This window comes from Physella acuta, unplaced genomic scaffold (genome assembly GCF_028476545.2).
Source record: "Physella acuta isolate Inbredline_101_S28 unplaced genomic scaffold, ASM2847654v3 ptg000008l, whole genome shotgun sequence".
Taxonomy (NCBI): Eukaryota; Metazoa; Mollusca; class Gastropoda; family Physidae; genus Physella; species Physella acuta.
Window position 1 is genome coordinate 91,686 of NW_026731528.1, and position 27,966 is coordinate 119,651.

General features: G+C 37.4%; 1 protein-coding gene across 1 annotated transcript in view; it reads right to left on the reverse strand.

The window, feature by feature from the left end:
- The window catches only part of LOC131952656 (proto-oncogene tyrosine-protein kinase receptor Ret), a 116,812-nt gene that overhangs the window by 42,407 nt on the left and 46,439 nt on the right, over positions 1–27,966 (reverse strand). Inside the window, exon 5 of the mRNA XM_059315454.1 lies at positions 8,915–9,141. Within this exon, the coding sequence (XP_059171437.1) occupies positions 8,915–9,141 (227 nt within the window). The remainder of the gene's footprint in view (positions 1–8,914; positions 9,142–27,966) is intronic.

The window sequence follows — 27,966 nt, forward strand, 5'->3', positions numbered from 1 at the left end:
GTTATACGGTCATCACGTGACAATACGACCCGGCCTGGTGCTGACGGGAGTCACGTGTCTGCTGTTTGTACACCCCTCCACATAAAAACACGGCGGCAATCTCGGAGCAGGGGTGGACATGGCGCAAACATGGCGGCGGGTTTGATACTGCTGGACGGGTGTGACCCATTCGCAAATTAGTTTCTGTTTTGGGAATGCAGGGGGATGCTTGGAGACAGAGATGCTGACTCACGCAAGTAGGCTGTACCCAAAGCATATGGGAAACTAAAACAGGCTGTTTTGCATTATAATAATTTCATGAAATATTATTTAGACAGCCAAAAATAAAATTTAAAAAATTAAAAAAAAAAACATTTATTAATTAAATTAAATCTCATTAGGTGAAAGCTTATGAGCTGTTATTTTAACGTTAAGAGTTTTTAATTTAATATTTCCGCTTTCATCGCTTGAGAACGATGATAGCCTAGCAGGAAAAAAAAAGTATTCTCTGTTTGCGCGTTTCCTAGCGTTTTTTTTTTCGAGGACGCGCCTCTCTGAAATATTAGGAACTAGCATTATATGATGTGTTTGTGGTTTCACGGAGATTAGTTTGTACAGGATATTTGATATAATGGAGGGGTCTATTTTATGTGGGGACATGGAGGTTAGAATAGTCTTGTTGCGGTGATTTTAGGGAGTTGGGTGGATGTTGTTGTATAGGGTGGGGGTTATATGGGTTGATGTTATGTGGTGGATAATGTTGTGTGGTGAATGTTGTGTGTGTTGATGTTGTGTGGTGAATGTTGTGTGGTGAATGTTGTGTGGTGAATGTTGTGTGGTGGATAATGTTGTGTGGTGAATGTTGTGTGGTGGATAATGTTGTGTGGTGAATGTTGTGTGGTGGATGTTGTGTGGTGGATGTTGTGTGGTGAATGTTGTGTGGTGAATGTTGTGTGGTGAATGTTGTGTGGTGGATAATGTTGTGTGGTGAATGTTGTGTGGTGGATAATGTTGTGTGGTGAATGTTGTGTGTGTTGATGTTGTGTGGTGAATGTTGTGTGGTGGATAATGTTGTGTGGTGAATGTTGTGTGGTGAATGTTGTGTGGTGAATGTTGTGTGGTGAATGTTGTGTGGTGAATGTTGTGTGGTGGATAATGTTGTGTGGTGAATGTTGTGTGGTGGATAATGTTGTGTGGTGAATGTTGTGTGGTGAATGTTGTGTGGTGAATGTTGTGTGGTGAATGTTGTGTGGTGAATGTTGTGTGTGTTGATGTTGTGTGGTGAATGTTGTGTGGTGAATGTTGTGTGGTGAATGTTGTGTGGTGAATGTTGTGTGGTGAATGTTGTGTGGTGAATGTTGTGTGGTGAATGTTGTGTGGTGAATGTTGTGTGGTGGATAATGTTGTGTGGTGAATGTTGTGTGGTGAATGTTGTGTGGTGAATGTTGTGTGGTGAATGTTGTGTGGTGGATAATGTTGTGTGGTGAATGTTGTGTGGTGGATAATGTTGTGTGGTGAATGTTTTGTGGTGAATGTTGTGTGGTGAATGTTGTGTGGTGGATAATGTTGTGTGGATAATGTTGTGTGGTGAATGTTGTGTGGTGAATGTTGTGTGGTGAATGTTGTGTGGTGAATGTTGTGTGGTGAATGTTGTGTGGTGAATGTTGTGTGGTGAATGTTGTGTGGTGGATAATGTTGTGTGGTGAATGTTGTGTGGTGGATAATGTTGTGTGGTGAATGTTGTGTGGTGAATGTTGTGTGGTGAATGTTGTGTGGTGAATGTTGTGTGGTGAATGTTGTGTGTGTTGATGTTGTGTGGTGAATGTTGTGTGGTGAATGTTGTGTGGTGAATGTTGTGTGGTGAATGTTGTGTGGTGAATGTTGTGTGGTGAATGTTGTGTGGTGAATGTTGTGTGGTGAATGTTGTGTGGTGGATAATGTTGTGTGGTGAATGTTGTGTGGTGGATAATGTTGTGTGGTGAATGTTGTGTGGTGGATAATGTTGTGTGGTGAATGTTGTGTGGTGAATGTTGTGTGGTGAATGTTGTGTGGTGAATGTTGTGTGGTGAATGTTGTGTGTGTTGATGTTGTGTGGTGAATGTTGTGTGGTGAATGTTGTGTGGTGAATGTTGTGTGGTGAATGTTGTGTGGTGAATGTTGTGTGGTGAATGTTGTGTGGTGAATGTTGTGTGGTGAATGTTGTGTGGTGGATAATGTTGTGTGGTGAATGTTGTGTGGTGAATGTTGTGTGGTGAATGTTGTGTGGTGAATGTTGTGTGGTGGATAATGTTATGTGGTGAATGTTGTGTGGTGGATAATGTTGTGTGGTGAATGTTGTGTGTGTTGATGTTGTGTGGTGAATGTTGTGTGGTGAATGTTGTGTGGTGAATGTTGTGTGGTGAATGTTGTGTGGTGAATGTTGTGTGGTGAATGTTGTGTGGTGAATGTTGTGTGGTGAATGTTATGTGGTGGATAATGTTGTGTGGTGAATGTTGTGTGGTGAATGTTGTGTGGTGAATGTTGTGTGGTGAATGTTGTGTGGTGGATAATGTTGTGTGGTGAATGTTGTGTGGTGAATGTTGTGTGGTGAATGTTGTGTGGTGAATGTTATGTGGTGGATAATGTTGTGTGGTGAATGTTGTGTGGTGGATGTTGTGTGGTGAATGTTGTGTGGTGAATGTTGTGTGGTGGATAATGTTGTGTGGTGAATGTTGTGTGGTGAATGTTGTGTGGTGAATGTTGTGTGGTGAATGTTATGTGGTGGATAATGTTGTGTGGTGAATGTTGTGTGGATAATGTTGTGTGGTGAATGTTGTGTGGGTTGATGTTATGTGGTGGATAATGTTATGTGGTGGATAATGTTGTGTGGTGGATAATGTTGTGTGGTGAATGTTGTGTGGTGGATAATGTTATGTGGTGGATAATGTTGTGTGGTGGATAATGTTATGTGGTGGATAATGTTGTGTGGTGGATAATGTTGTGTGGTGAATGTTGTGTGGTGGATAATGTTGTGTGGGTTGATGTTATGTGGTGGATAATATTGTGTGGTGAATGTTGTGTGGTGGATAATGTTGTGTGGTGAATGTTGTGTGGTGGATAATGTTGTGTGGTGGATAATGTTGTGTGGTAAATGTTGTGCGGGTTGATGTTGCTGTGTGAATGTGTGTGTTGAATGTTGCTGTATGTCTGAAGATGGGCAGGATGGTGTGTAGGTACATACGCTGAAGGGGCTGGGAGGTGAGTTATAACGAGGATGAGGATAGGGATTAGAGTGGGGCTGGGGATAGGGCTGAGGGTGGGGCTGAGGATGGGGGCTAAGGGTGGGTCTGGGGTGGGGCTGACGGGTGGGGCTCAGGATAGGGATGAGGGTTGGGCTTAGGATAGTTCTGAGGGTGGGGCTGAGGGTGGGGCTCAGGATATGGTTGAGGATGGGACTGAGGGTAGGGCTGTATGACAGGGAGGGGGGATGGGGGCTTGACGCACGTGCGAGAAAATTGCTCATCTTTCGATTTTGTGAAATTAAGAGCATCTGAGAATTGATGATCCTTTTTCGAGTCGTACTGTGGATGTGATGTCCCACCGACCATGTACCCTATCTATTTATACATCTTGACATATATGATATACATCTGCAGCCGATCTAGATCTGTATGAAATCTGACGTTTCTTAAGTTTTAACACGTCATCCGGGATCTATTTTTAACACACGCTACTCAAACGGCCGAGGTTTTACGCTACTTCCGTTGTGAGGTTTGAGGTCAAGGGCAAAGCCGTTGAAACGTCGGCTCTTCGCCTCTTCAGTCAAAACTTTGAGTGTGTGTGTGTGTGGGGGGGGGGGGGGGGGGTAGTATAGGAGAAGATTTGTCCAAGAAATATTTTTTTAGCTTCCGTTCGGCAAATTATTTTGTATGGCTTGTTAAGAGTGACTTTTCAACACAAAAAAAAAATTGAAAGTCTCTTCAAACCTCATTTTTAAAAAAAAGTGGTTTCAGAACATTCGAACTGTTGAGTATTCAGGAGGATCTGCCCAATGTTTTTCACACACATATTACATTAACATAACTCTACTTCACTTGTCTTTGACTTGGATCTCAACGTTTATGTTTTCCCTTTTTATTATTTTCCTTAGGAAAGCATAACCCAGGACTAAATAGCGTGATACGTTTAAACTCATCTCTAGGTATAGTATCACACATCGCGTGCTGTACTGGATAGAACTATTGAAGGTTCTAGAACCAGCAAGAATTTATGCCGCACCTACACGATAATTCGTGTTCCGATTTTTTTTTTTATTTCCGGTAATGGAGGCGAGCGAGTTGACGAGATTCCTTCCATAATGTTGTTGTCATGGAATAAAAACGTGCTTTTTAGATTTAGACCGTAAAAAAAAAATAAAAAATAAAAACTTAAGCCTAAAATTAATTTAGAAATTTTATATTCTTAGAATAAATGCTATAAAAGTTGCAAATCCAGAGAACTTGAAAATAATTTGTTGAGTTTAAGGCTACATTTCTATTTATTTTCATCAAGCCTAAGTTATAACCGGATGTTTCACTTTCGTAAGACAAATATTGATTGGCTGTACAGTAACTTAGTAATCGATAACTATTTGTTTACAAAACTTTGCAGATCAAGTTTTTAAATTACAATGCAAATTTAAAACCCCATGACCTAGTTTTCTATTTTTAGCTTACAATGTGTACAATAAAATCTATGGCAGCCTATCCAATAGCAGGATGCCATGTTTATGTCGCCATTACACGTGAAAACCAAATTGTTTTTGCTTTTTTTTTAATTTTTATTTAGTTACCGAAAATATTATAAACATCAAATACATCCAATCTTTAGTAAAGTCCGAAAAAAACCAGACAGGCAGGATTTTATAACCATATTAATTGTAAATACGCTGTGCATGATTTTTTAATGAATTTATACACCTCTCAAATACCTTTGAGACTTTTCTCGCTGGTGTCCATTGTTGCCAGAAAATGGGCTGAAAATTCTGCCTCGTTTTGAAAAAATCTTCATAATGGTAGATTGTTTTTGTTTCTAAAAAACTTTTTAAACAGCCGTTTGCTTTCAGTGATCCGTTATATATTGGTAATCAGTCTAATCGATAATTGTGTCCGATAAGATCATGCACAGACGCGAGGAGTCGGTTATCGGCGATTGATAGATTTCAGGACTAATCAGCAGACGTGTAGCCGGAAGTGGCGGAAATGTTTTCCCGCGGTTTGTTTGTTTACTGATCAATCGATTTGTGATCGATAGATCAATCACCAGGCAAACGGGACGTGAGTGTATCAATAAAGTTAGATGGGGCATTAATAGATTAATCTTTAAGTAAACAGAACATAATTTAATTACATTGAAGCTAGCTGGAATAAATTGATAAACAGAAAAGTTGTGTTGAAGCTAGAAGGATAAATGGGCGAACAGAAAAGTTGTGTTGAAGCTAGAAGGATAAATGGGCGAACAGAAAAGTTGTGTTGAAGCTAGCTGGATAAATGGGCGAACAGAAAAGTTGTAGCAATAGTTACATTTGTGCTGGAGAAATAACTGCGTAAACATCTAATATTTGTAACAATAGAGGCGCTTCATTTGGATTGTGGGCTTGTGGAGTTAAATTAGACAAATTAGGTAAAACTTTGTGGATTTTTTTTTGTCTTAGTTTGGGGAATAGGATAGGGACATATGACATTATTTGGTTAGATTGTTCTAGAAAACATATGACAATGTTTGGTTAGATTGTTCTAGAAAACATATGACATTGTTTGGTTAGATTGTTCTAGAAAACATATGACATTATTTGGTTAGATTATTCTAGAAAACATATGACATTATTTGGTTAGATTATTCTAGAAAACATATGACATTATTTGGTTAGATTATTCTAGAAAACATATGACATTATTTGGTTAGATTATTCTAGAAAACATATGACATTATTTGGTTAGATTGTTCTAGAAGACATATGACATTATTTGGTTAGATTATTCTAGAAAACATATGACATTATTTGGTTAGATTATTCTAGAAAACATATGACATTTTTTGGTTAGATTGTTCTAGAAAACATATGACATTATTTAGTTAGATTGTTCTAGAAAACATATGACAATGTTTGGTTAGATTGTTCGAGAAGGTACGTTGACTGTATGCATGTAAAAGACATGCGTTGTGTGATCTATGTTATAGTAGCTTGTTACAGCATGGTCGTAATTATTATTATTATCATCATGATGTGTTCTCGGTCTAGTCTAAGACACTCGGGGCAGATTTAATTTTGTTTAGACATTGAATTATACTGCGTAGAGTACTTTCATTTTCTTTAAAACAACGTGTTTTTTAAATTATTTTTGTCTCTAAATTTCCGATGTCGAAAAAAGTCGGTCTAAGCACGATTCTTTTGATGATGGAGAAATTAATTTATCCACTAGTCCCATCTGTCTTTGTTAAATCAATATTCACATTTTCCGTTTAAATTATATAAAAAGGTTATTAAAATTCTGGAAAATTCTCCCCCTGCTGATTCTGAAACCTTAAAATTTGAATTAGTTTTATTCTGTTTTTTTAGTTTGGGTGAATTTCAAAGTTCGATAATTCAAGTTCATTGTAATTGTCCCTTTTGAACGTTTCTGGTCCAAAGAAAGATTGACTAGTCTTTGTTTATTTCGATAAGTAATTTAAAATCTAATATATATATATATATATATATATATATATATATATATATATATATATATATATATATATATATTTATTTATTTATTTATTTATTTATTTATTCATTTATTTATTTATTTATATTTATATATATATATATCGGTGTAGGTAAGGTAGGTTGTGGTTAATGTTGACTGTGTGTGGTTATTGCAGGTTGGGTGTGGTTAATTCAGCTCTTATGGGTACCTGACTGAATTCAGGTAAAAAAATAAAGACAACGGGCATAGAACTGACCACACTATCTTTATATGCCCAAGTTGTAGGCACATGTCAACTACTCATCATCTGCCATATTCATCCTAGGTTATGTATTTTAACTTTTTATCCATGCAATCATTACACACATATTTTCGATAGTTTATAACAGAATTTCGAACACTCCATGAACACGTTTATGTTTGGTCTCCCATGATGTGAGGCAATGTGGCGATCTATTCGTTAATAGCACTAAGTTCTTTCCCTTTTAACCGCTCAAATTTTAGTTTATATCTTTTCATAAAACCAATTTTTGTAAGAAATAATTACCGTCAAAATGTAAACGGTGATTTGAAATTCCTCTTTTTGAAACTACGGTCGGTCAGTTCGATGGTTTCTCAATGGACAACCCCTGAGAGCCCCCGAGGGTTGTCGTATTTCATTGGGACAACCCCGACAACCACGCTTACAAACAGTCGGTGACGTGATTAATTATTTGGTCCAAGGATGAAATATTCATCCGTCGCTCACGTAGGGGATGAATGCGATGGATGAAAAAGTTTAAATCTAGGAAAATGTCGTTTAGATGGGGGATTAATTATTCTACGCCTGGGGGGTTGAGATATTTTTAATTTATCATTCATTAGCGAAGCAGTTTAATGCACTTGAATAATACACGTAAAAAATATGGTAAACATACTTAGGGGGATTAAAATTTTTCATAGAAAAATTTATTAAATAAAGAAATCGATAATATTGGTAGATAACGGGTTAATGCGGCCTGTAATACGGCATTAAATGGTAGTTTGCGGCAATACTCTCAATTCGGGAGAGCTGTAGTTGGCGGCCCATACCCCAGCAGGACAGAGAACTATGGAAAGCTCTAGTTCTCGGCCCATACTCCAGCAGGACAGAGAACTCTGGAGATCTGTAGTTGGTGGCCCATACTCCAGCAGGACAGAGAATTCTATAGAGCTGTAGTTGGTGGCCCATACTCCAGCAGGACAGAGAACTCTGCTGTAGTTGGCGGCCCATACTCCATAAAATTATAAATTTTCTCGCAAATTTTGTGTTTTAATTTCTTGTTCCAAACCAAATCTCAGTAATGGAGTTAGTCGAACTAAATTAAATAGTTTTTTTTTTTAATTTAATAATCCGCTTTATTGTTCTTAATTAGTGAAAAACATTTTACTAATTAACGACAGCTGTTGCTTCATATGTTTCGTCAAGTTTTTAATCAATCGATTCTAGACGGTTCAAATATCGATCTAGCAATGTCTGGGTCAAGTTTGGCGAAATTTGAAAAATATTATTTTTAGTGTATTTCGGTTAGGAAGATGACCTTCTTGACATTGGCCTGTCTTATTGGTCAGTGAAAGGTCAGTGACATATTGGACACTGACGTAACAGGGACACATTGGTCAGTGAAAGGTCAGTGACCTATTGGACACTGACGTAACATGGACACATTGGTCAGTGACATAGCAGTGACACATTGGTCAGTGAAAGGTCAGTGACCTATTGGACACTGACGTAACATGGACACATTGGTCAGTGACATAGCAGTGACACATTGGTCAGTGAAAGGTCAGTGACCTATTGGACACTGACGTAACATGGACACATTGGTCACTGACATAACAGGGACACATTGGTCAGTGAAAGGTCAGTGACATATTGGACACTGACATAACATGGACACAGTGATCATGAAAATCACAGTGACATATTGGACATTGACACAACTGTAACACATTGGTCAGTGACATATTGGACATATTGGACATTTACAGTGACACACTGATCAGTAAAAAAAAACAGCGACAAACTGTAACTGACACGACAAAGACAAACTCTCAAGTACCATAGCAGTAACTCAGTAACTCACTGTCCAGTAACATCATGTTGTGGTCAGTAGCATATCAATGACACTACTCACAGACGATATATTAATCATGTCGTCTGTCAGTGATATGACACTGTCAGTGACACGACACTGTCAACCCCCGCTCACCTTGGTGGCGACGCTGATGTCTATGGTGGTGGACCCCATGCTCGTGACAGGGCAGTCGTTGACGTCATACACCTTCACGCGCAGCACCCTCTGCACGTGGTGCACGTCACTTCCGGTGTCCACATGACACGTGACATTCACGCTCAGCTTGTCATCGACTTCACGGTCCAGTGACTTCAGCAAGATGACCTCGTTGTTTCGGGTCAAGGACAGGTTGGCGTGAGGGGCTGAAAAAACAACAACATCAAATTTAAAAGAAAATCTTTTTCAGACCAGAATTGATTAGGTTTTCGTTTTTACAAAAAAAAAAGCCCACAATAATAACAATAATAATAATTTAACAACAACAATCAATGCTGCACATTGTTAAAATGTTAAAATCGGAATATTTTCGAATACGTTTAGCATTCGTAACGTTGTCAATTCAGTATTCACAACCTGAGTCTATAAATAACGTGTATGGTCATCGGCAGCATAACCAAGAACAACCTGGGATATTATATTCAGGGGATGAAGTAGAGTTGAAGTAAAATAAAGTTTGCAACGTCGCTACAAAGCATAGTGCGACAATTGCTGTGAATGCAATGCTCAAATCGCTCTGGATAACTTAAGTCTACAAAAGTGGCGGTTATGTGGAAATGGTATGTATGCATAAGTGGCATTAGAACATAAGAGGTATTGGTACAAAAGTAGTATTTGTACAATAGTGGTGATTATAAAGAAGTGGTATTTGTACAGAAGTGGTATTTGTATATAAGTGGTAACTGTACAAAAGTGGTGCTTGTACAAAAGTGGTGTTTGTATAGAAATGATATTTGCCTAAAGGTGGTAATAGGGCTGGTAAGTAGGTCACCAACCAGTTCTACGGCTCAATAAAACCTGCATGAGCCATAGAACTGGTTGGTGACCTACTTATCAGCCCTATTGTTCAGAAGTGGTTCACACACTGACCCAAACCCTGGCAATTCCAGACAGAACTCTCTAGACATCTGTCTACGTTTTTAAAACATCATTTAGTCGTTTTCTTTGATGAGAAATGGTGAGATAATTTAATTAACTGGAACATTAGATATAAAGCCAAATCAATCAACGTATCGTAGCTTGACCAGGTTTTAAAAAACTGAAGACTACATTTTTGTTATTACACCATCGTTTTAGAAATTATACCATCCGGTCGAGCTAATGTATAATGTTTCCATGACCTAGTTCCACTCAGAACGTCACGTGATCCTTCCAGTCCATTTACTTCAAGTTCCTGGGAGTCGGTGTTGGTCAACTCTACTTTACAGCAGGGCGTCACATCTACTTCCGGTACAGTAGGGGAAGCAGGTCAATCTATTTTTAGCGCCTACCCAGGGGGTGCACTCACACTGGGGTCAGGTTAATCACGTGGTTCTCTAATTAAAATAAGTCAGACCAGGTTAATAAATTCTAATTAACTTCCTTCGGATGTTGCTCATTTTTGTATGTTGGAGACATTTACAAAGTAGAAAACTATTAAATGTTGATAATGGAAGATTTTTTTTAATACCAAGTTAGGTAACTCCGGTTTCGAAATACTTCGATTGTTTCCCCTTTCTGTATGCGGACAAAAGAATATTGACTAGTACATTACGTCATATCGAGTACTGAAAGAGCGGCGAGGTTCGTCTCAAGATGTCTAGGAATAGAATCTCTGAACAGATGGCCTCTCATCGCCCTTGTGTTATCTCCCTTTATATACGTCCTAGGGTTATCTCCCCTCCCTCCCCGAAACTAGTTGGTTGGTTTGATCTTCAACCAAACCCACATCTAATGAAGAATCACATACTCTTATACACATATATAAATGGAACGACGTGGTCAGGAGGTTGAGCCCACGGCTGATATCACGAAAGTCTCCCACGTTCGAATCCTGATTTCCGGACCGTACTACATTGCTCAGTTTGTGTGTATATATATATATATATATATATATATATATATATATATATATATATATATATATATGAGTATATATATATGTGAGTATATATGGGTATGTGTATGTGTGTGTGAGTGTGTGTGTGTGTATGTGTTTGTGTATTCAGAAAACCATGCGGATTTCCCCGAAAAGAAAGTTGCTCCACATCTGTTCAAATGTCTCAAATGAAGACCAAACGGCCCTGACCTTGTGAGCTAAAGTTAGAGCCGACTTAAAAGACTTCACGTGTTGATAGAATCAGGTCGGTGCTGCATATGTCAGGTCTCACGGAGGGGGGGGGGGGGCACAATAGTTGTGTCGCTTTTATTGGTAAAAGTAAAACAAGTCTAATCAGAGTCATCTGTCCGAAGTAAAACAAGTCTAATCAGAGTCAACTGTCCCTATTAAAACAAGTCTAATCAGAGTCATCTGTCAGAAGTAAAACAAGTCTAATCAGAGTCATCTGTCCGAAGTAAAACAAGTCTAATCAGAGTCATCTGTCCGAAGTAAAACAAGTCTAATCAGAGTCAACTGTCCCAAGTAAAACAAGTCTATGTTGAGACCACCAAGAACCTGATACAAGTTGGAGCCCGATTGACAATTTAGGTTGTTGTATTATCCCACCACAGACTGTTATAGAGACACGAAAACACAAACTTAGCGGCATTCATTTATATTAGCTAATATTTAGAACTACTTTTATATATTTCCACACTCAAACGACCATGAAAATCAAACTTATGTTACGAGGATTTTAAATTAAATTATTAAAATACCTATCCAAACACGAAGAGACTTATTGTATGCATGAACGGAGATATTTTATTCGTGACCTAAGTCAATTACGTTTAGGTCTAGCAAGGACGCCCTTAAGTATGGCATACACATCTTAACCAAGACATATGGTTAAAATATACATCTTTAACTAGGAGGTATCATATTAAAAAACTAGAACAGACCACATTAACTGAGAACGCACATGGTTTGAAACGACATAGGTTACATGGAGATGTATTGTTTAAAAATCTTTTAGGCAAACACGACATAAATAATGCACACTTAAAATATTTAAATGTTAGATTAAACAAAAAACCTCAAACATCGTTAATTCGCTTTTAAAAGTAATTAAAAATGTATGCCAAATCTGTTGCTTTTGGCCGTAAAATGAAAAAAAATCTGGCTAGCTGACGAACAACTAATCTCGCGCTTCATCGTCTTGGCGATTTATTTACGTTACTTCAAAGCCGATTTTCGATCCATTAAAAGAGATGGCAGAAATTATAATTAATCGCACGGGACGTGTTTGCTAATCGAACCTCCCAGTCCAGTCAAGTTAATCACTTTTAATGACGTCACCATCGATCGCCTCATTAACTGATCACGTGACTAATAATTCGTCCTTAATTATGCAGTTAATTAAAAAAAATATTTGTTCATACATTTAAATCATGTTTCCTTAAAAATATTTTAAGAACAATAGTTTATTTATTTAATTATTGGTTTTAAAATAAAATTGACACCTACATTGACGTGAGTTATAATTGAGTTATATTTATTCCAGAAACCTTTCAAATTTGGTCTCTCACTGATTTGATTCCCACGCTTAAGTCCTGTTATTGTGTGGTGTGGAATGTGGGGGCGGGGTCAAAAGTTCGTGTGGATTAAAATACTGGAATAGAGTGCATCTATACAAGTCTGTACGATTAACTCTACCCTACAGATAATATAGTTAGGTAGACAGGGTGTGTAGTGAGAAAAAATAGAAGTCCAAAATATTTTAATAATGATTTGAGTTCTGAGATAGTCGCGTTTAGTACACACAATTATTTATTCTTATATAATTCGTGTCAAGTAAAAAATGAAATGTATGATGTTCTTACAGAAAACAGTTTGGGGATGTGGATTCCTAAATAAAATAACAGCAGTTAACTATCTCTTGTTGAGATATTCACACAAGTAAACTTGGACGATATGAGATATTCGTATATGTTAACTTTGTATTTGTGATATATTAGTATATGTTAACTTTGTATTTGTGATATATTAGTATATGTTAACCTTGTATTTGTGAGGTATCGTATAATTATGTTAACCTTGTAACTGTCACTTAGTAAAATATTCACAAATCTAAATTGTGACGTGGTATGATATCCACACATATCGTGACAATAGCTGTCAGTTTTTATAAAAAGTCGTGGGTGGGATATTTTCTTCACACCCACATATTTATCTATATTTTATTATATCTACACATAAGCATTATATATATATATATATATATATATATATATATATATATATATATATATATATATATATATATATAACTGTATATATATACACATGTATATAATTAAAGATTAATAAATATATGTATATACATGCATTGTATATATATATATATATATATATATATATATATATATATATATATATATATATATATATATATATATATATATATATATATACTTAAAACTTATATTGTGGGTGGAAATATTTATCTATATTTCTGTATATCTATACGTACGCATTATATATATATAATTATATATATATATATATATATATATATATATATATATATATATATATATATATATATATATATATATATATAACTTATATAGTGGGTGGAGATAGTAATTAATCTCCTGAATATGGCGTGTCTGGAGTTCAATTAATGAGCAGAGAGTGAGTGAACATTATCCATAACGTCTGTAGATGATTTAAGTAGTTTTTGATGGCAACGTTAAAAGGTTATCGCTCTAACGAAATATATATTTTATTCCGTGAAAAACAGGCGACTAAAAATTAAAATTTTGCTATTGTCATGTCAGCTTTTCTTAATCCCATCTGATCAATTATTTCTCCCAGTTATTTCATCAATTTAATTATCTCTATCTTCCATGGCAATTTACGTATGTTTAATTGATTAACTTGCGTCACAGTTCATATTAAAATATTAAGAAAAAAAATAATGAGAATAATAGAATTATGGATGTAAAAGAATTTCTAAAATCAACTTTTATGAAAATTATTTCAGAGTTTTATTTAAGCATTCTTTCTTCCTGATTTACTCTCATTTTTTTACATTTTATTTTTTATTTTTATTTCAATATTTTTAAAAATATCTTTTATTTTTATATCTACTTGCTTATTAAGAGTCCATAAAATATTTGGGATAAATACCTTATTTTCCAAACAGTTCTTTAAAAAAAATTAAAAAGGAGAAGAAAACTCCGCGAAGAATCTACATTTGTCCATTCAAGTTATCGTTCGTGCGTTAAGTTAACAAAGCACTCAGCGCTCACAAACAGGTAAACCACTGACCATTATGGCGTCCTAAGCTCTTAACGATATAAAAAAAGCTTTTAATATTTCGCCACATTCATGTGGCTCCATTCGCTTCATTTCATTACTTCTTATCAAATAAATATTAATAAAGAAAAAATTTCGTTTTAAAAAAAGTTAATGGGTCTTTTGACACGGGCTTGCAATCAATCTTAAGTTAAAGAAACTTTGAAAAAACGTGAAAACTCGCAATCTATATTAAATGAGTATATATATATATATATATATATATATATATATATATAGATATATATATATATATATATATATATATATATATATATATATATATATATATATATATATATATGTATGTATGAGATATTCAGAAGTTATGCAAAATCTGAATACATACCAACATACAATTAAATAAAGCATTAACACACAACTGTATAATTTGATTCATTTCTTCTAAAATAATGTTTTTTCATTTGTCGTTTTTATTCGATCACCGATCTATTTGATTTGATTTAGAAACTGTTTTCGTTGTAAGACAAATAATTGCCTTAAGTTGTGGAATCTTTATCTTTTTGTGGGACGAGTGAGGCAATATTGGTTAAATCAGCTGGTCTGCTTGTTTGCTTTTCTATTACATGTTGATCACATTATACTGACTCCATCATACTGACCCCAGCGTTCTGACCACACTATATTGATCACATTCGACTCACCAAAGTATAATTATTGACCACACTATACTGACCCCTTCATACTGACCACACTACACTGACCACATAACCCTGACCACATTATACACGACCTAGTATAGACCTTGGAGAACTACAAATCCCTCAAAACAGAGCCACAATGTATCAGCTTAGATTGCAACAAAAACATTTAAATAGAAAACTACAACTAGAGAGGAATATTTCAAACCACAATTCCGTACCCGAAACACAAAAAAAAGTCCATTTTAATATCGTTCTGAGTTCTTCAAATTCTGATTTCAGTTTCACAAAAAAATATTAAACGCAGAATTTGAAATCTCCTTGTGTTGATAAAAAAACAAACAAGAAAAAAAAAACACGTCCAAAATCTAGAGACAGACATCTTAAGCTTGCAGAAAAAGAGGAGCTAATAAAAACAACACAGCACTTGAGGCGAATGATGAAAGTATTAACACCCACGCTCATCCGCGAATCATGAAAAAAAAAATGTGTGAAGCAACGTGACTCTTTCGAACCTGGTGGGGTACAAATGAAGTAGAGTTCACCTGTTTCTGTGACATCGGCGTATTCAAGAATTGGTTGGCCAACATTATACCCAGCAGCCTTCTTTATCCCTAACGCAAGTCATTTATCGATCATAGATGGCTGGATTCAGGAAAGTCTCAGATCCCAACTCGATATTTATGATATATATATATATATATATATATATATATATATATATATATATATATATGTAAGTATGTATGTATAAGTGTACGCAATCTAATAAACTAATAATGTTACACGAATATGTTTCCCCGATAAGATGGTGTTTGTAGGGGTTATGCCCCCACCTCCCCAGCCTCATCCTGCCGCCCCCCCCCCACCATCCCCACACCCCCACTAGCCCCCAATGCGTCATCTTGCATGCAGCGTCTCAGGGTTCCAGAATTACCTTAACCAGCCGCCATTTCCATGCCAGCCGTCCCACAACTCACCTCCCACGAAATTCGGTGAACGATCAAGGACGGTAACTGCGGAGAGAAGGGTGATCTAAGGGTGAACTCCCCTTAGACTGCCCACACGCAATCCGCACTCAGTTAGACTGGGGAGGGGGAATAATTAAACCAGTGAAATCGGCATTGTGCGACAGGGGACGTCATCACAGACACATGAGTGGGCAAAAACGTGCTGTCTACATTATGTACTATATTTTAGTCATGTATAATGAGAAGAAAGATTATTGACTTATATATATATATATATATATATATATATATATATATATATATATATATATATATATATATATATATATATATATAGAGAGAGAGAGAGAGAGAGAGAGAGAGAGAGAGAGAGAGAGATTTGTTCGTGTTTTCAAACCTGATAAATCTGGTCAAGTGACGTTTCGGATTTAAAATTTAAATAAAGTTTGGCCAACTAAGGATATCAACGAAAAACTGAAAATAAAATCTGGTCAAGTTTAAGATTTAAAATCGTAAGAAATAACCCGATTTTGGATAAGGTTATCAATATACATACACGTTTAACATTTGGGTAAGCAGTGTAAAATAAATTTAGCCAAAATAACAATTTATAAACGAAATTTGAAATCAGATTAGCAAAGTTTACAATTTGTATTAAAAAAATCTAAAATACACCGATTTTCTTGTAAGAGAAATCAATACCAAGGTTTATATTTGGATAAGGATCGTGTTTTGAGCCAACTGGACAACAGTTTAACTTAATATATTCAATGTAGGGGCACATGATCAAATATTGATTGTAAAAAAAAGAATGTAATATAGATTAATTCACACGACACACGAGGTGTTGAAGGCAGAGAAATTGATACAGCTCTTAAGATGGAGAAGCGAAATGTCTAAAGATAGACGGATTACGTTTAATGTATGCGTGGCTGTTTTTTATCCAGTTTAGTGTGGGGGTGTCTTGGAGTGTAGAACGTAGTGTGTGGGAGTTGTGGGGGAGATTACAAAATAGTGTGTGAGAGCTTACAATGTATTGTGTGTGGAGGTTATGTTGGAGCTTACAGCATAGTGTGTTGGTGTGTGTGAGTTTACAACATAGTGTGTGGGGGTTGTGTAAGTACTACAACATAGTTTTAATTCTAGACACACACAAGACACAACCAAGACACGAGACTCACAAGACACCCTAAACTCACCCACAAGACACACACAAGACACACACAAGACACACACAAGACAAAAGGCAAGTGACCCACAAGACACACACAAGACACTGCACTCACAAGATACGCAAAACGCACTAATTAAAAAAATGGTACTTCAATAATCTACAATCTACACCGATGTCTGTCATCATAGTAAAACTTTACTACCAGTTTAACCCTAAACCTATCCATAAATTACAGGTTACAGGTTGACCCCGCTGCGTACAGTTTAACCCTAAACCTATTCATAAACTACGTATTGACCCCGCTGCGTACAGTTTCACTCTAAACCTATTCATAAACTTAAGGTTAACCCCGCTGCGTACAGTTTCACCCTAAACCTCTCAATAAACTACAGATTGACCCCGCTGCCTACAGTGTTACCCTAACCATCTACTTAACTTTCTGCTAAGCTGTCACCGTCAGCCAGAATGTGGCGTAGTTAAGCTATAGAACTACAGCCACCTTACGGTGTGTTCAGCAGCTTTAGCTGGTCTATGGTGAAACCACAACTTCTCGAAAGTCCATCACCACAAATTGATCACCGTAAATAGATCACCGCAAATTGATCACCACATATAGATAACCACAAATTGATCACCACAAATTGATCACCACAAATTGATCACCACAAATTGATCACCGCAAATAGATCACCGCAAATTGATCACAACAAATTGATCACCACAAATTGGTCACCGTAAATAGATCACCGCAAATTGATCACCACAAATTGATCACCACAAATTGATCACCGTAAATAGATCACCGCAAATTGATCACCACATATTGATTACCACAAATAGATCACCGCAAATTGATCATCACATATTGATCACTACAAATTGATCACCACAAATTGATCCCCACAAATTGATCACCACAAATTGATCACCACAAATAGATCACCGCAAATTGATCACCACATATTGATTACCACAAATTGATCACCACAAATTGATCACCGCAAATAGATCACCGCAAATTGATCACCACATATTGATTACCACAAATTGATCACCACAAATTGATCACCAAAAATATGTTTTTTCAACATTTAGCGATTGTTTTTTTTTTAATCAACATCCACCGATACATGAATGTTTGTCAACATTTGTTGATTCTGTTTATGAACAACATTTTTTATTTCTTGATGTCATTAACGAAAACATCGTAGTTGGCGGAATCAAATGTTTCTGAACAAAACGACTGCCGGACTCAAGGGGATTGCAGTGTTCATTAATTGCATTTGCATATTTTTTTTCTAACTTAGTTCGTATGTGCTAATTAGGTTAATGTAAATAATTAATAGAGTAATTATAAAAATAATTAAAATTTGCGTCCACTTGATTTTTTAATTTAATTTTTAGTCGGAGTAATGTTGACGCTAATTTGTTCAATGTGATCGGAAAGTCAAAACTATAATAAATCTACAGATATAATGTCTTTATTGGGGTATGGGGTATCTTAGAAATGTTAAAGTAAAGCCTAGCCGCCTTTACTTTCCCTAACGTGAGTTAGGTATCCCATCAGAGTTGGGTGGCCTCGGGGACGGTCTACTAACTTGAACCCGGGTTCGAACTAGAGACTTGCGGGTTAGCAGTTCTGCTCTCTACCACTAGACCACTCCGTCCCCTAGAAATGTTAGTGTTTACATATAAGTGGCCAAGGCAAAATTTCGTTCTGGGGGAGGAGGAAGAGAGATGGTGAGATTTCATAAGATTTCTAAACTTTTGAAAATGTAAGCTACTATTGCCTAAAGTCGCCAATAGCTGTTGAGTAAGAGTAATGTCATTTTGGCGGTCAATGATTGGTGTGGTGGAGGGAGTTGAGTCCATGTAATGTAACCTCCACCCCCTCCCCACATCCATGCTACCTCATAAGCTCAGACGAGCTGGTGCTAGAGTTATTTATACATTAATTGTTATGTCATCGTTAGGTTATCTATACAATAATTGTTTTGACATCGTTAGGTGCAGTGTATGCAAATCCAGGGGGGGGGGGGGGCAATAGGGAAGGGCAGAAGACTAATGGAGCAAACTGGTTTACAGGGTCATAACATTAAGACTTAGTATGAAATTATTTAAATTAGACCGATTTATTGATAGTAATTTTCTAAACTCTCTCTTTCTCCAAACCAACACAAATTTCGATGAATTAGAGTATTGTAACTTCAATTGTAATTCATTTAATTGAGAATATCCCATTTCCATTTGTAATGAAGGTAAATGTCTCAAATCTCCCAGTATAGTGTTGACTTTTCCCAAAGCTCACCAGCGCAACGACTGACTTGTCCCAAATATCTCCAGTAGAACGACTGACTTGTCCCAAATATCTCCAGTAGAACGACTGACTTGTCCCAAATATCTCCAGTAGAACGACTGACTTGTCCCAAATATCTCCAGTAGAACGACTGACTTGTCCCAAATATCTCCAGTAGAACGACTGACTTGTCCCAAATATCTCCAGTAGAACGACTGACTTGTCCCAAATATCTCCAGTAGAACGACTGACTTGTCCCAAATATCTCCAGTAGAACGACTGACTTGTCCCAAATATCTCCAGTAGAACGACTGACTTGTCCCAAATATCTCCAGTAGAACGACTGACTTGTCCCAAATATCTCCAGTAGAACGACTGACTTGTCCCAAATATCTCCAGTAGAACGACTGACTTGTCCCAAATATCTCCAGTAGAACGACTGACTTGTGCCAAATATCTCCAGTAGAACGACTGACTTGTCCCAAATATCTCCAGTAGAACGACTGACTTGTCCCAAATATCTCCAGTAGAACGACTGACTTGTCCCAAATATCTCCAGTAGAACGACTGACTTGTCCCAAATATCTCCAGTAGAACGACTGACTTGTCCCAAATATCTCCAGTAGAACGACTGACTTGTCCCAAATATCTCCAGTAGAACGACTGACTTGTCCCAAATATCTCCAGTAGAACGACTGACTTGTCCCAAATATCTCCAGTAGAAATTATTTGACTTGCCCGAATGCCCACCAACAGAATGACAGGAGTTTTCCTCAAACATTAAACAGCCGCCGATTCGATCGCCTAACGGTGGGAAAAAAAATTCTAAGAAAAAGTTTTAAAAAAAAAGACAGTGATCGCCCTTTGGCTCGAGTTAACCTTTACGTAATTTTAATAACAGCAATTTCTTGATCTGAAAATAAACATTTTAACCAGAATCCCGAGATGGAATAATTGTGGCAGTTTTCAAATCGGTGGTTGCACTCTTAGAAAATTGCTCGAATAAAATTACTTTTTTTTTCAATTTCCATAGCCAATGGTTTTGTGTGAACCAAACGATTCTTTACATTAAAAAATTAGTTTGAAACAGCTGGGTTGGAACGTGGAAAGAAAGTACGTCTGCTACGCTCTGGTGATTTCCTTTTGATAATCCCCATAGGGACGACAGACTTTCTGAAGCCATCTTTACGTACACAAAAACACTGATAATTATTCATCATTCAAATTCACGAAAAAATTAGAAAATTTCTAGAAAAACTAGAAAAATATGTTTTTCTTTTTAAAAAGTGTATTTTTTTTTTATTTAAAAGGGTTGACTGTAAATTGTGGTAATTTTTTTTAAATTTGAAGCCAGAAAGAAAATCTAAATTCGGAATTATTAAGATAACAGCCGTTGGTTCAAAATTATTGAAATGAAATATTTTGATATTTGCCAGATGAAATTGGACATTCCAGTTTGTCTTGGATATTTTTTTTTTATATCAATGAAGTATTGGGGCATTGTATAATTGGCCGTTGTTAAGTAAGACAAAAATTCTCGTGTAATTAGTCTGACGTCAATAAATCTTTTTACAAAGGGAAAGTTGGAAGGGATGCACGATCTAAGCGGGGGGGGGGGGGGGGGGGGGTTAGGGTCATGGAGGACTGGTCTAGTGACTCGGTTATTATAGGCCTTGTGGTGGAGGATATGGGCTAAACCAAGAGTGTTCGTTATGCAATATGTGACTAGCAAAGGGATATAGATTTGAACCTGGAGGAACGAGTCATTATAAAGACTTAACAGCAACAATTTTACATGTATCTTTTCTGTGATGCCGCCTCTGGTTAAACTCCCCACCCCCCTACCTCCCTAAAACTGCCTCTGGTTAAAATGTAATGACTCCACCCCCCCCCCCCCCCCCACACACACACACCTAGTTTATGTTTTAAAACCGTTTACCGGTTGTATCCAGAACCAAGGCTAGTGTCCATCATTCTCCGTCTCCTCCAGGGCATCTAACCTTCCCCTCCCCCCATAAACCCCTGTCTTTTCATCAAACATTGGACCCACGGGTCAAAACAAAAATCCTGGGGCATACCCGGAACTTATTAAAATTATTAAGTAATTAGCTTTCCTTTTCTTAAATAAATTACGTTTTGTTTCTATCTATTTTTTTTTTTTTTTTTTTTTTTTTTGGTGTGTGAAGAAATTAGCAGCCTTGCTTAAGGGAAAGGGGTGGTGTAGCCAAGCGGTGGAGCGCTAGACTGATAACCCAAAAGTCTCTAGTTCGAATCCGCGTGAAAGTCATTAGAACTCCCATAAGTTCAACCAGCCCTGATGGGTGCCTTACTTACGTTAGGGAAAGAAAAGCGACTGGGCATTATATTACTCGTTCATATGCCGAGGTCAAGAAATATGAACTCTACTTCATAGAGCGCTAGACTGCTAACCTTAAATGTCTCGAGTTCAAATCCGGGTGAAAGTCAGTGGAACTTCCTTAAGTTCACCTAGCTCTGATGGGCACCTCACTTTAAGGAAAGTAAAGACGGGTGGGAATTACCCATTACATTATTCGTTCATATACCGAGGTCAAGAAACACATGAACTCTACTTCATACTGAAGGGATAATGTTAGGATAGGGTCTGCGTCTTCTTCCTGTGGTCAAATAGAAACCTTTAGACCATGGCGTTTTTTTTTATATCTTGTGAATCTTCTGATAACGAATATCAACACTAAGATCATCTTCTTCTTTTTGTTCTTAATTCTAATGTTGGACGGGATTTCCTCCAACACAATTAAGTATTACGTGTCTATCTTTTAAGTGCCATTTATCACGTTGACTCCGATTTCAGCCTGTTTTTCTTTTTTTTTTTTTTTGGATTTGCTTCCATAGCCTTTGTCCAACCAAGAACAAACTACAAGGCAGCAGTTGTTTCATTTTGGAGTTGTCTCTCCTAGAAGAGTGGCTGTCCCCAGCTAACGAGCCTCATCTACTTAGGGGTTCGAACTCTCCGGGATGTAGACATTGACAGAAGGACAGCATGGTCAAAAGTACAACATGGACGAAAGGTCAACACAGACAAAAGTTTGACAAGGACGAACGTGTGACATTAAACAATAGCAGACTTAGACAAAAGGTCAACATAGACACAAGATCGATATGGACAAATAGTGGCCGAGCACACGAAAACAGAGTACCTAGACCCATGGAAACTGCATTCTTAATGGCTTGACCCATTGAAAGTCACATTCTAACCATGCCTCATTAGCACCTCAGTATAACGAATCTATCAACGATATTCACTAGACGAGGGCCAAAATCTGCTATTCACCAGACGACGGCCAATATCTGCTATTCAGCAGACGACCTAGCCAGCAAATTGTTATCTATTGATTTCATTAGCTTAAAGAAAAAATCCACAAAAGCCAGGAATTTTATCGGCACTTCCCCCCCCCCCCCCCACCCTTGGAATTTTTATATCACTCGAGCCCTCGCCTGCAAGACACAGACAGACAGACAGACACCAAGCAGACACATGCCGACATTCTAAGACAGACATTAAACTCTAAAGGGAAAGAACTACCGCGTCGAAAAAAAAATTCTAAATGAATATTTTTTTTCTCTCTTTAATTTCCTCAATCTGTATAAAACCGCCACACGTACATTAAGTGAAAGGAACATGTTCCCTGACGCAAGTTCCACGACCGGAACATGTTCTGTCACGCACGCCCCGTGTCCAGCAAGCCGTGCGTCATTTGGTGGGAAAATTAAATCCCACGCAACCACCGGTCATTAAAGTACAATTTACCACCTTTTTCAATCGCGCCATCTGGTCCCTGTGGGACCAGGGTACATTTCATCTTCTCGGAAACTGCGTTTCACATTTGTGTGTTTTTTTTATTTGTGCGTTTTAGATTTGTGCGTTTTTTTTATTTGTGCGTTCAGATGTGTGCGTTTTTTTAATTTGTGCGTTTTAGATTTGTTTGTTCTAGAAGTGCATTTTGACAAGCTTTTAAAATTAAATCTCTTCCTCTGTCTGTCTAGAGATCGAAACGGGAGAGGGACATTTCGGTTACTTCTAATAGATCAATTTCTCTGAAATTCGACATATGGCTCAAGACCAGATGACAATGCAACATGACATTAAATTTGGTTTAATTGGATGACATATTAATTTTTTTATGAATTAATTAAAATTTTCTGAAACAAATAGGATGTCGTGTCCCTGTGTGACCGCAACTGTCGATGTTATTACAAGCTTTTATTTAGTCCTATAGGACACCATCCCCCCACCTGTTTGGTGAGCTGTGTTCACGCCGAATGTTTACAATCGTAGAGCAGGTCGAATTAGTGAAGACTAATAGGGGCAGATAATAAAGTTTTTAAACTATTTGAAACTTAGTGGAGGTAAGAAAATTAAGACCTTGCTGTCGTCTGCAAAATATGGTCACGGACGGCTGCTTAATAATCGCAGCAACTATTTTTAGTCATGTCGAATTCATAAATTAGGAATCACTAAAAAGTAGAAAATAAAACAAGTATAAAATACACCGAGAGAAATCTCCGGTAAACTTTCTCGAATATTCTTATATAACACTACTGGGGATGGCTACTCGGGACATAGACAATATATTAATCCAATTTTAATTATTTAAACTTTTTAAAATGGAATATAATCTCGTAGAAAAAAATAATAGCACACCAAGTGAACGCCAAACAATCTGTGTATAATAGTGCGGAATATTATTAGTACTTTATACATTCCTCTAAGCTTCGTATACGCGAAACTATAAAAACTTTTTAGTAACAACTTTTAAATGCACTGAAAATAAAATAAAACAAATTTACTTTCATTAATAAAAGCTTTGGTCGCTGGTGAGATCTTTTCCATAGTTTAGCGACAAAACTTATATGAAAGAAAGCAAATTAATTTTATTTTCTTATTTTTAGAGCATTTAAAAGCTTGTTACTATAAAGTTTTTTTTTCCTTGTTTTATTTATTTGTGCGTTTTAGATTTGTGCGAAAGTACTCGATAACCTACGCACATACTTTACAGTCAACGTATCTATCATGTGCTTAGATCTAATAGCCCTTAAAGCTGCAGAATCTCAACATAAGAGAACAAATTGAAGTAACTAGCTACTAATGCGTGTAGCTATGCCCATGTTAGATTCGATCCTAACCCTCATGATTAGCGATCCGGTGTTTTAACGATACTGCCAAGATGCGCGGTATGTTTCCTTGGCCAGATTTATAACTTCCTGTCATCATTAGAGGGATAATCAGTCTGGTAATTAGTCTGATAAGGCCACCGAGATACAATTATTGACATTTGAATGGAGCAGTTAAGTGGAGTTTTCCAAAGAAGGTTTTGTTGATGCAATAAAATGAGGGGTGACTCGTCTTTAGGGGACTGAGATTCTACTTTGTTTTAGTCACCATAAGGACTTGATCCCACCTCATTCTTTAGTCATCATCCTCCTCTTGCTTACAATTTTGGGCCGCGCCAAATACATTAATGGCTCACGAATATATGTGCAGCCCTGCAAATAAATCTGTGGCCCTTCTAATAAATGTGCGGCACTACAAATAAATCTGTGGCCCTTCTAATAAATGGGCAGCCCTCAAAATAATTGTGTGGCCCTTCAAATAAAGGTGCAGTCCTTCAAATAAATGTGTGGCCCTTCAAATAATTGTGCAGCCCTACAAATAAATGTGCAGCCCTACAAATAAATGTGCGTCCCTACCAATAAATGTGCGTCCCTACAAATAAATGTGTAGTTCTTCAAATAAACGATCGTCCCTTTCTATTACATTCGAAAATTTGTTACTGAGAAAATAGTCGTTTTAACTATGTATTTTTATTTAGTTTCTTCAATCAAATGTTTAAAAAAAAAATCATTTTTTTTCTTCAAAATACATTTCATCGCCAACAAATGCATTATACTATTTTTAGACTGTAGCTGTAATCAGCAAGGTTGTCGACACTTAATTAAGAAACTATTTTGTCTTAGCAATTACTATAGTGTATATGTCACCATTTTATAGTACACAAAATAACTCCCTATAATTTTTCTCATGATTGTTTCCAAGTTTGACTTGGCCTCCGTAGAGTGTCTCATTACCAACCCACTCCGCCCCCATACTGACTCGATGCTCATTCCGCCAGATTCATTTCGGGTTGCCACGGCGACAATTAAACAGGAAACGGCGACCTACTTTACGAGAGTCCGCCCCCCCCCCCCCCCACCCCGAAATGCAAATATAAAAGCTCTTGCCGTTTTAATCATGGATTGTCTCCCTCTTTCTCAAGACAAACGAGTTATCCTTCCCCACAAGCGACGAAGGGCACTTGTTCTCTCCCCCTGAAAGATATCAGTAGCCGACCCGGGGACGGGGTAATGGCGAGCGGGGAAACATACAAACAGGGGGCGACATGAGAGAAAATAAGATGTTTGTAACATCAGCTGTTTGTTGATGAGGGGGGGGGGGGGGGACTGGGGTGAGGTTTTTACGTCTTAGAGGTGTGGGCAGATTTTGTTGATTGTCTGCTGGAGATTAACGCCGTGGATTATCCGAGGGCTGTCACGGTGGCAGGTAATTAGTGAGACTTGTGGCATATTTAGTGAGACTATTCACACATTTTATTGTGAGACTATCGGCATCTTTAGTGAGACCATTCACACATTTTATTGTGAGACTTGGCATCTTTAGTGAGACCACTGAAATATTCGCTGAGACCATTGACTAATTCGGCGAGACCACTGACATTTTTAGTGAGACCATTAACATGTATTGTGAGACCACTAATATATTAATGATACCATTCAAATATTTATTCAGACATTTCACACAAAGTCCCTCCATGAAGAATTATCAAACATTTCGTAGTGTGTCATTTGTGAGAGGTGGTCACTATGTCAGGGGGCAATTTTGACAAGGCCACTGTGATGAGGCCATTGTGACTGGTGGCCTGTGTGACTGGTGGCCTGTGTGACTGGTGGCCATTGTGACTGGTGGCCTTTGTGACTGTTGGCCATTGTGACTGGTGGCCATTGTGACTGGTGGCCATAGAAACGGTGACCAGTGTCCAAAGACCCACGTAACTGCGGAGACCAACAACATCATCAACCAACAACATCATCAACCAACAACATCATCAACCAACAACATCATCAACCAACAACATCATCAACCAACAACATCATCAACCAACAACATCATCAACCAACAACATCATCAACCAACAACATCATCAACCAACAACATCATCAACCAACAACATCATCAACCAACAACATCATCAACCAACAACATCATCAACCAACAACACCATCAACCAACAACAACATCAACCACCAACACCATCAACCAACAACATCATCAACCAACAACACCATCAACCAACAACATCATCAACCAACAACATCATCAACCAACAACACCATCAACCAACAACATCATCAACCAACAACATCATCAACCAACAACATCATCAACCAACAACGTCATCAACCAACAACATCATCAACCAACAACATCATCAACCAACAACATCATCAACCAACAACATCATCAACCAACAACATCATCAACCAACAACATCATCAACCAACAACATCATCAACCAACAACATCATCAACCAACAACATCATCAACCAACAACATCATCAACCAACAACATCATCAACCAACAACATCATCAACCAACAACAACATCATAAACCTAAAACTTCCGGTTCGTGACACAGATTCCCAATGACCCCGGCTCGAAGGTCGCCGTGAACAAACCAGTTATCGATAACACGTGACCTGGGTGGATACTGTGTCAGCACTGTGTCAATACATCCATCAAATACAAGTCACCCCCCCCCCCGGGCCCTAAACAACCATGGCATGATGCCGGTCGACCGGGCTCAGTTTCTTGCCGTGACTTTGTTTAGCCGGTTAAATTATGGCGGCTGCCCTTTCACAATTGAAACATGCCGCTTGTGCAAACTATTCCTTGAAAAACTTTGTAACGTTGTGGGGTCGCTTTACTCATTAGCAAGAAACACTTAATTAGCTTTTTTCGTATTTTTAGTTCAGCAATCTAAATTATTTTGTTACCGCTATACTATTTGACAAAGATATATTGCTAGTAATAAGTGGACTCATAAACCGAAATTATCGAGTTCGAATACGGGTTCAAGTGAGTAGAAAGTCCGTGAGTTGGACTACATTTTTTTGGTAATTAACTCACGTTATTAAAGGCGGCTGGTCAAAGTGCTGACCACACCATACCTTCATATTCCGAGGTCACAGAAACAGGTGAACTCTACTTGACTTTCACATGGACATTTAGACTCGAAAAAGGAGTTTTTTTACATCAAGTTATAGGGAATAGGGCTGGTAAGTAGGTCACCAACCAGTTCTACGGCTCGATAAACGCTGCATGAGCCATTGAACTGTTTGGTGACCTACTTACCAGCCTTATTATGCAACCAAAGTTCTGTTGTATTGAGCTATTCCACATGTTTAGAATAGGGAAAGACTGTTTTACTTGACACCTCAGTGGGCGCCACTAGGGCAATAGCCCGATCACTGGCTAGGCGTCACTAATGCACAGTAGGGCGCCACTTGCTGAGTACCCCTGAAGCTCTGTAGGGCGCCACTTGATCAGA